The sequence below is a fragment of the Zeus faber genome (assembly GCF_960531495.2).
Source record: "Zeus faber genome assembly, chromosome: 17".
Classification (NCBI taxonomy): Eukaryota; Metazoa; Chordata; class Actinopteri; order Zeiformes; family Zeidae; genus Zeus; species Zeus faber.
In genome coordinates this window covers 10,396,274-10,410,123 of record NC_137204.1, presented here as the reverse complement: position 1 = coordinate 10,410,123, position 13,850 = coordinate 10,396,274, and the positions used below count along the sequence as shown (strand labels likewise).

The following is a 13,850-nucleotide window of genomic DNA, read 5'->3' as shown; positions in this document are numbered from 1 at the left end:
GTATATACATAGGCATATTCCCTCTATCTATTCCATTTTATTTCATTTTATTTTTATTGTATTTTATTCTATATATTTTTATCTTATTCTATAAGTATTCAACTTACTGTATTACGTTTTAGGAGTCAGTCGGTCTATTAGAAAGGAATTTTTTACTTTTATTTTTTTCCTAGGACATATTGTGTGCTATCACCGGGTGCGTTGCATTACATTTCACTGCATATATGTAAGAAAGTATGTATATGTATGTGACAAATAAAAATCTTGAATCTTGAAGACATCAGAGGCTTAGTCCAACCAGGCTATAGCCATTATGCCGCTCTGGCCAAACTGATGGGGGGAGACGTTGTCCTCATTACGCACGGTTCTTGTTTCGTTGCATTAGGAAACAGAGTAAAATAAAATAACTTGCATCTAAAATACAAACACACTCTTTTGCGCGCAGATCACTGTTGATACTGTCAACAGTATCAACAGTGGGAGCGATCAGGGCACAGAGCGATCAGGGCACAGAGCCGGCCCTGCGGGGCTATTTTAGATCAGGGGCTATTCATAAAACATTAGGGGCAAAGCCCCCAATGCCCACCCCTAACGACGCCCCTGTAAGAGACATCATCGTGAGTAGCAGTATCATAATATCATAGCAGCAATACCTCACACCCAAGCGGCAACCAAATACATCAATACAAAAACTGTGTGTGTGTGTGTGTGTGTGTGTGCGTGCATGTGTGCGTGTGTGCGTGTGTGTGTGTGTGTGTGTGTGTGTGTTTGTGATTGTTTGAGGCAGCTAAAAAATATGACACACACAAACACACACACACAAACTGGTATGAAAGTGAGGTCCGAGTAAATACACCTAGTAAGTGAGGACCCATGTTTCTGGTGCACTTATAAACCAAAAAACAGTGAATTCTGAGACCGGTCCTCACGACTATAGTAAAATGGACACACACACTCACAAACACACACACACACACACACACACACACACACACACACACACACACACACACACACACACACACACACACACACACACACACACACACACACACACACACACACACACACACACACCTGTTTTAAGTGCAAAAATTCAAACATAATCCAAATATTCTATTTAAAATTTGAATCTCTATTTTCTTCTGTTTGTTTGTTTATTTGTTCCTCTCTCTTCCCTCCTTTTATCATCCTTTCTTTCCACAGCGTCACCGTTTACATCTCTCCGCACACACCCCTCCCCCGGCCGATTTGACATCACACCTGGCCAGTTACACGCTTTGACTCCACCACGCCTGACTCCATCAACCCCCACCCCGAACCCCCACCCCCAAACCCTCGCACAAGGACACCATGGCGCTGTCCTCCCGTTTAAAACTGTGGGAGCAGAAGGGAGGTGCAGAGCGTCGCCGGCGGAGTAACTAACATTGAACTAACGGCGTGAACCTCTCTCTCTCTCTCTCTCTCTCGCTCTCTCTCTCTCTCTTTCTCTTTCTCGCTCTTCTAATCCAGAGCGATGACATCACACGCTCACATGTCGCTCTGGTTTGTGTCACGCTGTGATTCGCGTACTGTATGAGCGAGTCCTCGCATGTTGGTGTTTGCAGCCCCGCCCGCCCACGTGCGCACAGGCTTTTTACGAGTCACGGTTCGCATTGAATCCGTGCTCGTTACCAGTCAATCCCAAGAGAATTGTTCAACTCTGCAAAGTCTTTTCAAAGTCTGAGGCTTCATTGATATGTTCTTGTCCGTCCTGAATTTCTCCCCGTCTTTGTCTTATCTTATTGGGCTCACTAGTCACGAGTTACCATAGTGCTACTAGTGAGCCGAGCACTACTCCATGTTAACTTTGTGTAGATAGACGCGTAAATGTGTGTTATTTCATATCTCCTTTCAATCTGCTCTTCCTTGAATTGCCGCTGTTCTTTTGCAGCCATAACGCCTGAATTTGAACGAATGAAAGTCTTGTCTGATCTCGTCTGGCCGTGTGAATGCGTTTGCGCGGAGTTTTTGCGGGGAAAAGCGTTATTTGCACGCGCGCGTCTATTACAGCACCCGAGTGAGTGTACACTTTGAGGCCAACGTGCGCGAACACATAAGAGCCGTCAGCGACCTCCGTCCCTTCACCTCACCACAGATAAAGGAGGAGAAGAAGCCCGTGGCCGCCGCCGATCCTCCCCCTCCGCCGCTCTCAGCCCTGCCGGGCGGCTTCCTCAAGCAGCTGGTGAGAGACTCTGAGAAGGAGGCCAAACAGAAGGAGCCCGAGCTCAAGGAAGAGAGAGCCGTGAGTTGTGGCTGTTTTTGATGGAAGATAGTCGATTCAACGTAAAATATGACGGTTAAAGTTTGTGCACGTATGCGTGTGCGTGTGTGTGTGTGTGTGTGTGTGTGTGTGTTTGTGCCTCTCCCAGCCGAGCAAGCTGAGCGACAATCTGGTGCAGCAGTTCCTGCTCCAAGACGAGACCCCTCCGATCCTGGAGGCCGAGATGTTGCTCCGGGCCACGCAGTCGGGCGGCGACGAGCGCAGGCGCCATTCCTCCGCCCAGCTGACCTCGTCCCGGAGGCACTCGGTCACCCCGGAGTCCGACCACGAGCGGGTCGGAGATCGGGAAGCGAGCCCGGGGACGCGGTCGGAGACGGGGAGCGGACGCAGGGCCAAGGGCGAGGAGAAGGCGGAGCCGAGGGAAGTGATAGAAAATGGAGAGGGTCTCGAGGAGAAGGCGGAGCCGAGGGAAGTGGTAGAAAATGGAGAGTGTCTCGAGGAGAAGGCGGAGCCGAGGGAAGTGGTAGAAAATGGAGAGTGTCTCGAGGAGAGGCAGGAGCCGGAGGGACGGCAAGCGGACGCCACGGCGACGGAGTGTGAAAGAAGAGACGTACGTTGTGGTGACTGGGAGCGCAATTTTTATGAGGTTTTCACCGGAACTTGTGGGGCTTAGTTTCTGTTCGTTTCTGTTCCAGGTGAGAGATGTGTGGTATGAAGCTGGAACCGTGTGGTGTGTTCACAAGGATGGCTTTGGCCTAGGTGAGGTCGGGGGCACACAACACTTGAACTTTGTCCACCTACACAGGTGGGCTCGCCTCACGGATTCCATTCTCCTCCGCTTTGAAAGAGAATGAATAGTTGAGATTCAATTCATCTCCTGCTCTACCCCCAACCTTGTTTCTGCCACGGCACAATTCTTATGAGGAAATAATCCCACGGCACACCAACATCTGTGGACAAGAGCCACTGAAAAAAACGTAACACAACGTCAGAAACCTGTGTAACTAGTGATGCAAACCTCGCAGATGATTTGTTCATATCGAACAAGTCTTTTTAAGGAGACGGCACTCAGGGCCCACTCCGGAAAAAGAGCGGGCAAGAGAGTGAATTCTCGACCCAACAAACTGAAAGTAGTTACCGAGGACCTAATTGATGTCCTAAAGGCAAAAATGCTCTCGGTATTTGGCATAATTCATATTAAATCGTAATTTTCGGCACTTCACAGTGCACCAAAATGAATGATTGCGACAGAACTTAATGATTCTTGTGAGAATTCCATTTACAGCTCAGTGCCAAACTAACTCTTCTGACACTGGTTCATCATTCACTGGAGGCTCTCCAGGCCAAGAGTCCGAAAATGTATCAGATCTTTTCACCCAGGGACTCAACGAGAACCAAATCTCCGAAAAAAGAGTTGAACCTTTCATCACTATTTAGTTCAAACCTTCAACGTGAAACATGTTGCATTTCTGTCTGGAAGTACAGCTTTGTGATTATGACCTCTCGCTAGTTTCCATTATTTATTGTTCATGTGTCATAAAAAAAAAAAAAGAAGCACGGCACACCTGGTGAGCTTACGTGAAAGACTCTACTGGTCTGTGTATATTTCTTTCATGGCTGACGCACGTCTGTTTTGATCCGTTTCATCTCACCATGTGTTCCATCCATCCACCGAGCCACTTACCGTACTAACTCCAATCCCATTAGACCTTCATATGCCCACACAGACGGTGAACCATGACCCCCTGCTCCCATACGCAGGCACAACAGAGAATTATCCACACAGAGAGCATGCTGATGCAGATGCACGGACACAGGGATTGACACACACCCTTTTATACTCATGCACACACACACACACACACACACACACACACACACACACACACACACACACACACACACACACACACACACACACACACAACACACAACACACATGCACACTTAGATTTTCAGTACCAATGTTCCAATCCTTATGACAGGGATATGCAGCTACTCATCATAGATTAATCTCAATCCTAAAGCCCCTGAAGCCACACCTGGATCGCTCTGTGAATACAAATTCAAATCGTTATGTTTTAGGTCCTGCATAATAATAATAATAATAATAATAATAATAATAATAATAATAATAATAATGCAACTCAAAGTGCTTCACATTACAATCACTACTCCTCACAATCGTTTAGTTCAGGCCCCTTTTCCTTGGATTCCCTGTCATTCCCCAGCGAATGATCTCTCTCAAATGAGTCGAATTATGAGTATGAGTATGTGATTCCTTCTCTCAGCCACTCAACTGAAGCCCGACGAAGGCACGCCCGAACTCCCGGGGGGACAAGTCAGGGTCCGGCTGCAGGCGGATGGGACGGTGCACGACGTCAGCCAGTACGAGATCGAGAAGGTATACTGCAGATCGGGACCCACACCGACTTCGTTGCCTCTCGTCGAACGGCGGACTCCTTCTCATGCCTTCTCCCATCTTTCTCCCTCGTCTCCGAAAGTGCAACCCGTCGGAGTTGGACCTGTGCGAGGATCTCAGCGATCTCCAGTGTGTGAACGAGTGCAGCGCGCTACACACCCTCACCAGCCGAGCGAAGGCCAGCCTGCCGCTCACCCACACGGGGCCTAATCTCGTCAACTTCTGGCCGCCGTCCTCCCCCCACAGCAAGGTTCAACACCTCGCGTCCACGTCTTGCGCCCATCCCTTCGACTTCAACCGCCTTTCCTCCCTGACTCCCTCTCTTTACCCCCGCTAGACGCCCAAGTCGCGGCGAGGGGAGTGCGCGTGGGACGCCCCCCCGGCTCTGGCCGCCGTGGCCAAGCGGGTGTTCGTGTCGATGGTGGGCACCAGGAGGGATCAGAGCGTCTGCGCGGTGGGGCGCAGCGGGACGGGCAAAACCGCAGCGTGCCAGGCCTTTGCGCACACCCTCCTCAAGCAGGCTGGTACTGCCGGACATAATATCAGCGGTGGGTACGACTCCTCGCCTCTCAGAGACAGTTATATTCTCATATTCATGTCTGCCATTTAATTCCTGTGGTCTTTGTTTTCCTGCGGTCTGTTCCGACCAATCACAGTGGCCCTATAACAACACTGCACTGTGATTGGTCAAAGGGGCTGAAATGAGTTTAGCCCCAATGGAGACGCGTCACTAAGACATTAATGCGACATACCATATTGTGAATGGTTGATACGCAGATGACTAGAAAAAGTACAAGAACAAAAACAAGAACTGTTACTAGGACAAGGACTAGAACAAGAACAAGATCAAGAACTACAACTAGAACGAGACCAGAATTAAACTAGAACCAGGACAAGAAGCTGAACTAAGCAAGAACTAGGAATGGAACCAGAACTAAACTAAAACTTGGGCTGAACTAGGACTAGAACCAGAACTAAACTAGAACTAGAACTGGACTAGGACAAGAACCAGAACTAAACTAGAACTAGGACTAGACCCAGAATAAGACATACGACTAGAACTAGGACTAAATCCAGAACAAGAACTAAACTAGAACTAGGACTAGAACCAGAACTAAACTAAAACGAGCCCCGCAGCCTGAGATGAATCACACCCTGGTTTTCCTTAGGGCCTTTAAGTGGTGCTGTTTTAGGGGATTCACTCATCTCTTTCAAGATAGTTTTTGACAGGGGTAGTTTAATTTAAGTTTATTTTCTCCTCATCTTTTTCTCAAAAATATGGGGAGGGCTTAGCCCTGGTAGCCCATTTACACCAGCCACCCCTGTATATATTGTAAGATACTGTTCATTTTGACTTTGAAATTGTACTGATTGTAACTGATTGTATTTCTCTTTCATTCTAGTTGAGCGCGTGCAGGCCGTATTCACTATTCTGAGGTCATTTGGCTGCGTGAGCTCTCAGCACAGCGACGCCTCCTCTCGATTTGCCATGGTGTTATCGCTGGATTTTAACAACGCCGGGTCAGCCGCGGGTGGACACGTACAGGTACACATACACACACACATATGCAAATGTAGGTAAATGTAACAGTGTTGGACTTGGGTGACATAACTAAAAACGTATTGTACTGTTATTTATCTGTGTACCACAGACACACACACACGCACGCACGCACGCACGCACGCACGCACGTACGCACACACACACACACACACACACACACACACACACACACACACACACACACACACACACACACACATTACAACCCATGCAATTACCAGGTAATACACTGTGCAATATTCTGTAATAACCCTGTACTAAGTTAGTCTAACCAGTACATTATTGGCCATGTCCATTCTGTTGTATACATATGATTATCATTGATATTTTATTCATGATGAACATATATTCTGATCTAAATGACATTCTATGGTCTATTCCCTCATCTTGCCATATCAGACCTTGATGCTGGACAAATGGAAAGTGTGCCAGAAAACCGAGGGCGAGAGCAACTTCCTGGTTTTTGCTCAGATGATGGCAGGAATAAGCACGGAGATGAGGTAATTTTCTCTCTCTCTTACTGATTTATTACCACATTATTACTATACTATATTACTGCTCTGGCTTATTACTATTAGCCATGGCAGCGCAAATGTGAAAATAATTCATTTTTTGTTCCTTCTCAATTCAGGACAGAACTGCAGCTGCACCAGCTCTCTGAGGCCAACTGCTTCGGTATAGCTCCTGCCACCAAGGTTTGGATGATGTAGAGTAGGATTGTGAAAATGCTGAATCCTTGAGCCGTCGTTTCACGCCCACAGTGTGCCAACCTGTTTTCCATTAGGTTGAGGAGAAGCAGCGGGCATCGGTTGCCTTCAACAAGCTGGTGGCTGCAATGGAAACGCTGGGCATCTCCGCCAACAAGCAGAAGGCGATATGGCACGTTCTAGCCAGTATTTACCACATAGGAACGGCCGGGGCCTGTAAAGGTATAACACTCATACAGTCAAAGTTCCACCTTCCTTCGCTTCTCTTTTGGAACTGATTATACATCGTTTTACTTCCCTGTCCACAGTGGGTAGGAGACAGTTTGTGAACTTTGACAGTGCCCAGGTGGCCGCTAGCGTGCTGGGCTGCGAGGGTGAAGAGCTCCACACCGCCGTGTTCAAACACCACCTCAGGCAGTTGCTGCAGAGAGCCACCGGGGGCGTCAGAGATAGACACGCTGCTGCAGAGCCAGAGGACGGTGAGACACATACACACTCACAAACTTGAGAAAATAAGACATTCCTTTTTTTATTGATTTTTTTTGTCCGTAAGCAGGTCCCAGGTTGACCGCAACACAATGTGTCGAGGGTATGGCTGCTGGACTCTATGAAGAACTCTTCACTGCGATAGTGTCACTTATTAACAGGTGTATATGCACACACATGCAGACACATACACACACACCTACCTACAGTCTCTGAAGTTCAGGAAATTGCATTACTTTTCTGTAATGCAGCCTTAAACATCTGGGAGGCAACCAGTGGCATTGGGCAGCATACAGCAATACGTCTGGGGACAAATTTCAAATGTCCATTGCTGGTCAGACGATGAAGTATTGTGATTTTGGTGGGGGTCCTTCCTGATGTTACTAAGAGGAAACCCTATGTGAGCATGGGGAGAACATGCAAACTCCACACAGAAAGGCCCCTCATCGGGATATAACCCACGGGAGCGCAGTGCCAACAGCGCCCCAGCGCGGACTCAAACCCAGGACCTTCTTGCTACGTGCACTGTCAATGCACTGTGCCACTCTACCCACTAATATCAATTCAGTATTAGTATAAATGCTAATATATACAGGTTGTCAGTGTACAAATGTGTATTTTTTACTTTCAGGGCTCTGAGCACTCAACAGCTGACCCTGGCTTCAGTGATGGTGGTTGACACACCAGGCATGAGGAACCCCAGGCACGCGGCAGAGGAACGGGCTGCAGGGTGGTCCGAACTCTGCCACAACTACCTGCAGGAGAGGCTGCTGGAGCACTATCACACCCACACTTTCACACACACCCTGGAACGATACGCACAGGTACAAAATGGAGTCAGCAAATAAGAGCCAGCTTGAGATGGACGATACCTTAAATCACACCAGATTTTTTTCTAATCGTTTGCTAGAGTTCACACATCCCCGGCTTTCTCTATTTGGTTTTCCCTTTTTTGTGAACCATCCTGATGTTAAAACAACATAGGGAGAGTTTCACGGACACAAATTAGGCCTAACCTTAGACTAAATCACACTTTCAATCCCGACCTACTGAAATGGTTGAAGAAAAATCTGATTTTCAGAAGGAAGATTTGAGCTTATCTCGGTCTCGGGGAAGGCTTAAATTGAACCTGGCCAGAGGCAGGTTGATCTTGGATGAGTGGATGTGGGGCTCCAGTTTGATCTTGACAAGATAGAAAATGGATCATCTGGACCAGCACCAAGACCAGACAGAAGGATCTGACAAGTCCCTTTATTACCGTAGTCTAGGACATCCTAGTCTGTAACAAATTTATCTTAAATTAAGCAACATCTCAGAAAGGCACTTCTGGATCAATTTAACTCTGATCAACTTTGTCCTGATTTAGATTAAACCCCGTCTGCGAAACGGCCTCAAAGCCATTTTCAGAATACACATAGTTTACATCTTCTGGCTTCCAGGAGAAGATTCCTGTGAAGTTTGAGGCTCCTGAGAGCAGCCCAGCAGATGTGGTGTCCGCTATTGACCAACCGGCTCTGCAGGTACAGAGTTGATACTGTATATGCATAATACACTAGAGATTTAATCAGCTTCATTCAGCTACAAAGTGTAGTTTCAACTCAATCGTGTTTGTGTGAAAGGTAAGGGCAGCGGGTGGAGACCCTCGAGGCCTGCTGTGGGTTCTGGATGAGGAGATGGTGATCCCGGGCTCCAATGAGAACAACGTCCTTGAAAGAGTTTGCCAATACTACGGCAGCAGTGGTAAAAATGCTCACACTTAGAGGACAATGCTGAATGTATATACAGTATGTATGAGTGAATGTGTGTCAAAGGAGTGTTTTTTAGGGTTATGTTTATTCATAACCCCACTACGCAGTTGTTGCCTGTCATGCCCCAATAATTTCATTGTACCAAATGACCTTGTGTTGGACTGTACACTTGACAAATAAAACACTTTGAACTTTGAACTTTGAATAACCCTAATTCATGTCCTTCTGTATCATCCCCCTCCACCTAGTGCGCCAGTGCGAGCAGCCGCTACAGTGTGAGGTGAACCATGTCCTGGGTTTGGACCCGGTCCGCTACGACCTGACTGGTTGGTTTGGTCTCATCCAGAACAACCCGTCTACCCTCAACGCCGTCAATTTGCTTCAAAACTCCAGCGTGTAAGTATGAAAGTGGTCGTAGTTATAAAATATATAGTATTTGTCGTGTTTAAATCGTTGAACTCATGAGGTTTTCTACCTACTATTAGCCACCAGCTTCAGTGATTAGACATAATATGCATCTATCATCAGAGTATAGGTTATTCACAAGTCCACAAGTCATTTATTTAAACTCTTATCGTCTTCTCATTTCCTTTCTTTATAAGAGGTGTTGTGAAGGACTTCTTCAGCTCCAGGACCTCTGTGCCTCCTCTGTGCCGGGGCCTGGGCGGGATGGAGGGGAGCAGCCAACGCTCTCTCCAGAGAAGCGGAACCATCAGAAAGACCTTCAGTGGTGGAATGGCGGCCGTTCGCAGACACTCACACTGCATCGCGGTCAAACTACAAGCAGTAAGTATTCCTGAGACTACTAGAGTTACTGTATATACCAAGAGAATTTCTTTCCAGAAAGTCCTGATTATTCCGATCTCTACTTACACTTTCCATCCCCTCCTCCTTCTGCCCAGGATGCTCTGCTGAACCTGATACGAAGAGCCAGGCCGGTGTTTCTACAGTGCGTGAACGCCAAGATGGACAACGGAGCTTTTGATGTGCGAGCGCTGAGAGTCCAGCTCCATTCCACACAGGTCCTGCCGGCCCTGCAGCTCCACCGCACAGGTCAGCCGTGGAAATATGATTATCTCAGACAACAAAGAAATGAAGGCATTCAATAAGTTACAGTAACAGATCAGTGTTTGGAGAGAAGTTGTCGTGACCAAAAAGGTCCAAACCTGGGCCAGCGAAAAGTCTGGGTCTCTGGACGACGTTTCTTTCTGTTCTGGCCTCAAAAAACTTGGAAGAAAGAACATTGGAATTGAGCAGAGACTTATGCAAAAAAGTTTATTGTGTATCTGAGCATCAAGTATAGCAATAAACAGTGAGAGGTGCTCCGGAGCCCAACTAACAAACTGATCTTTCCGACTCTTTTATACCCAAGATGTTCTCTTCTCAAATTATATGTTCTGCCCTTTTCGGCGCCGGGAACTAATCATAGTCTTGTTACCAGGGATTTCATCCCTGCTCCTTTCAGTGCAGGGAACCAATCATAGTCTTGGGGGTGTGTCCCGGGGAACTAATCACAGTTTTGTGGGTGTGAACCAATCACAGTCCTGTTACTGGGCAGTTTCTCCTTTCCGAAAAGAGAGCTTTTTTTTTCTATTCCTGGAACACCCACGCCATATATGGGTATATTTCCTTTTCATGACCTTGGCCTGTTTCTTTGTTTCAACAGTATTTGGTTGGTGTTCTGTTTAGGCGTGTTTTTTTGCAGTATACCTAAGTTCTTCCTGTTTTTTTTTATTACTTCCCATTTTTAGGTTTTATAGCATACATTTTTACAAGGTTTTTTAATACATATACCTTGAATATTGGTGGTTTAGTATAACATGTAATTAGTTTCTTGTCATGTGGGGGTTAATAATTAACCACAACATAGTATATTCAGTTTAGGAGACTTCTGACTTTTACTTCATTACATTTCAAAGCAAATACCTGTTCCTTTTACTCTACTATATCTAGAATATATATAATTCTATATATCTATATTTAGAATCATTGACGGAATCTATCAAACTGATGATTTAGCCTTGCTCACCAATGATTAATAAGCTCTGTATAATTAGGATATCTCTGAGCACACATCTGCAGAAAAGGTGCCACAGCACTTTATCTCATATGTATATATATATATATACTATGTCGACTAATCCAATTGTCGACTAATCATTCCCATCCTGAACATAATTACTAACAAAACTCAACTTTAGCACACATGCACACATGCACACATCTAAGTAGGGTGGACGTCTTCTCAGTTGATAATAATTCATGTTTTGAATGACTCAGCCCGTATCTATCTACATTCTCATCAATGTTATTAAAGACTAAATTTAAGGTTTCAGGTTTTCCACAGGGTATGCCATTTTTCCCCCATTTAAAGTTTAAAAGAACACAGATGTTTATACAGTAGAAACAGCACTCAGCACAAAAGGTCGTACAAGGGACGCCCTTCCAACCTTGTCGAAGGCGGTTTTGTCATTTACATTTTAATGAGAATAAAGATGAATATATTAACAACCCATGTAATTTAATACTTCACCTTAAAAGTAGACACTTACACTGAACTTGCCACTGAGACAGGTCACTGTAGTCTGTGATAAATTTTGGAGCAATTCCCTTTTTTTTCGATAAGAATCAAATGATGCATAGCTTGCCCGATTGGTTCTGTCAGACAACTTGACTGTGCCACACGCTTCCTAGCCCTTATGGGCTGGCGTATTTTAGCAGCCAATACCTCCTGCTCTGTCAGCTTTGCTGCCTGCTTGTTTGCTGCCCTCCAACTCCCCTGCATCCACCTCTTGGACTCTTCTATCAAATGGGGTGAATCGAGCTCATCACTTCTATATTTCGAGCTCACTGTGTTTGCTGTATCCCTTGCCAGGAGTGATGAGCAGTAGAGTCCATGCGCCAATTCTCAACCAATGCATAATAAATAATTTTACGATAAGTAAATGTAAAAGTTGTCTGTCAGAGATAGCCTTCATATGTTAAATAACTTTTCTCTCTATACTCTCGCTGCCGTAGGGTATCCGGAGCACATGCCCCTGAGTGACTTCAGGTGCCGCTTCCAGGCTCTGTCTCCTCCCATCATGAAACGCTACGGATCTGTGTTTGTTACCCATGACGAAAGGAAGGTACTGACCTACACTTATGTGTCGTCATCAGCATATTATCTCATTCACGTCCATCCTTTGATCATCAACAGACAGTAAATAACTTCTGTATCTGCCTCTGTCTCTCTCTCAGGCTGTTGAGGAACTGCTGGTCGAATTGGATCTCGATAAGAAGAGCATACTTTTGGGTGCTAGCAGAGTAAGTTATCTCTTAATTTTTTTTTTATCAAACACCATCATTGCATTAGTGTAACGGAAGCACAAATTATAACTTAAAGTTATGAAACACGTGCATTGCTGGTTTTTTAGGTATTTATGAAGCGCGGCGTGCTGCACTCTCTAGAAAAGCAGAGGGATCAGCTGGTCAGCGGCTGGCTGTTGCAGCTCCAGGCTGCCTGCATGGGACATCTGGCCCGCCAGAAGTATCGTAAACTCAAGGTTAGTGTCATTTCCTTAAAAATTTGAAATATACTTTATAATGAACAAATAAAATGCGTAAAATGAAAACATAATAAAGTATGAACCAATCAATGACAAAAGGTTATAAAATATATCGAAAAATTGAACAAGGAACTAGAAAGAAATTTGCAATATACAACAAACCTAAAAAGGAACGATAACATAGAGAACATTTCCAATATATAATTATCCAAAACAATTCACAATAAACCTAACAATAAATGATAAAGCAAAAAGGTAAACCTAAAAATAAACAATGAATAATACAAATTTGGCAAATATACTGAATAAACTCAATGATATCCAATACATACAATACATACATTGAAAAAAACAACAAAAAGCAATAAAATAAACCTAATTGCCATTTTACAATTAACCTAAAATTAACAGAAAGTGTTGTGGTTCGTGTGTAAGTGTACATTACAAAAATCCAGATCGAATGACAGACAGGTCAACATGAACCATTCAAATTACAATAGATGCAAAAAAAAAAGCAACAACAATAACTGTCATTCTAGAATGAAGTACAAGCTAAGGTGATCTAAAGAAGTCATTTTTTTCATCAAATCTATCACGATTAACAGATGTTTCTGTCCCTTTGTCTAATTTCGGTGTCTCCAGGTGCAGCAGATGGCGCTGAGCTGCGTGCAGAGGAACCTGCGGGCCCTCAGGTGCGTGGCCGGGTGGAGCTGGTGGAGGCTGTTCTGCAGAGTGCGCCCGCTGCTGGATGTCAACATGGACGACCAGAGGCTGAGGGTCAAGGAGGTATAGTCACACACAATCAAAGGGTTTCTCAGCTGTACAATATACAATATCCAATATCCCTACTACTTTATATACAATAACTTAAAATAATGTGTTGCGTTGCGGGGAGTTATTGCGGCTTTTAACACATCTTCCAGAATGTGATTTGTTTGATAAAAAACTATATGTTTACACTTGTTTTTTTTAGTTTTATTGTCAACATTCTGTTTACTGTTTACATTTTAGCTTTATTTTTATATTGCCTTGATCAATTTGTTTATGCCTTTCTTTCCTTATCTTTAGGTTTATCTTTCTGGTTCACTGTTTATTGAATTAGTTAATGTATA

The 13,850-nt window shown here is 45.0% G+C and overlaps 1 protein-coding gene across 2 annotated transcripts in view; it reads left to right on the top strand.

The window, feature by feature from the left end:
* The first annotated feature begins 2,154 nt into the window (after positions 1–2,154).
* The window catches only part of myo18b (myosin XVIIIB), a 26,997-nt gene continuing 15,301 nt past the window's right edge, over positions 2,155–13,850 (top strand). For both annotated transcript variants that reach the window (XM_080017841.1, XM_080017840.1), the window contains exons 1-22: positions 2,155–2,284; positions 2,412–2,873; positions 2,959–3,022; positions 4,555–4,667; positions 4,768–4,935; positions 5,023–5,233; positions 6,089–6,231; positions 6,649–6,749; positions 6,881–6,944; positions 7,034–7,178; positions 7,265–7,435; positions 7,513–7,603; positions 8,074–8,266; positions 8,882–8,962; positions 9,062–9,182; positions 9,439–9,586; positions 9,793–9,976; positions 10,093–10,243; positions 12,209–12,318; positions 12,431–12,496; positions 12,607–12,735; positions 13,381–13,524. In XM_080017841.1, coding sequence (XP_079873967.1) covers positions 2,487–2,873; positions 2,959–3,022; positions 4,555–4,667; positions 4,768–4,935; positions 5,023–5,233; positions 6,089–6,231; positions 6,649–6,749; positions 6,881–6,944; positions 7,034–7,178; positions 7,265–7,435; positions 7,513–7,603; positions 8,074–8,266; positions 8,882–8,962; positions 9,062–9,182; positions 9,439–9,586; positions 9,793–9,976; positions 10,093–10,243; positions 12,209–12,318; positions 12,431–12,496; positions 12,607–12,735; positions 13,381–13,524 — 2,985 coding nt within the window. In that variant the 5' untranslated portion in view covers positions 2,155–2,284; positions 2,412–2,486. The remainder of the gene's footprint in view (positions 2,285–2,411; positions 2,874–2,958; positions 3,023–4,554; positions 4,668–4,767; positions 4,936–5,022; positions 5,234–6,088; positions 6,232–6,648; positions 6,750–6,880; positions 6,945–7,033; positions 7,179–7,264; positions 7,436–7,512; positions 7,604–8,073; positions 8,267–8,881; positions 8,963–9,061; positions 9,183–9,438; positions 9,587–9,792; positions 9,977–10,092; positions 10,244–12,208; positions 12,319–12,430; positions 12,497–12,606; positions 12,736–13,380; positions 13,525–13,850) is intronic.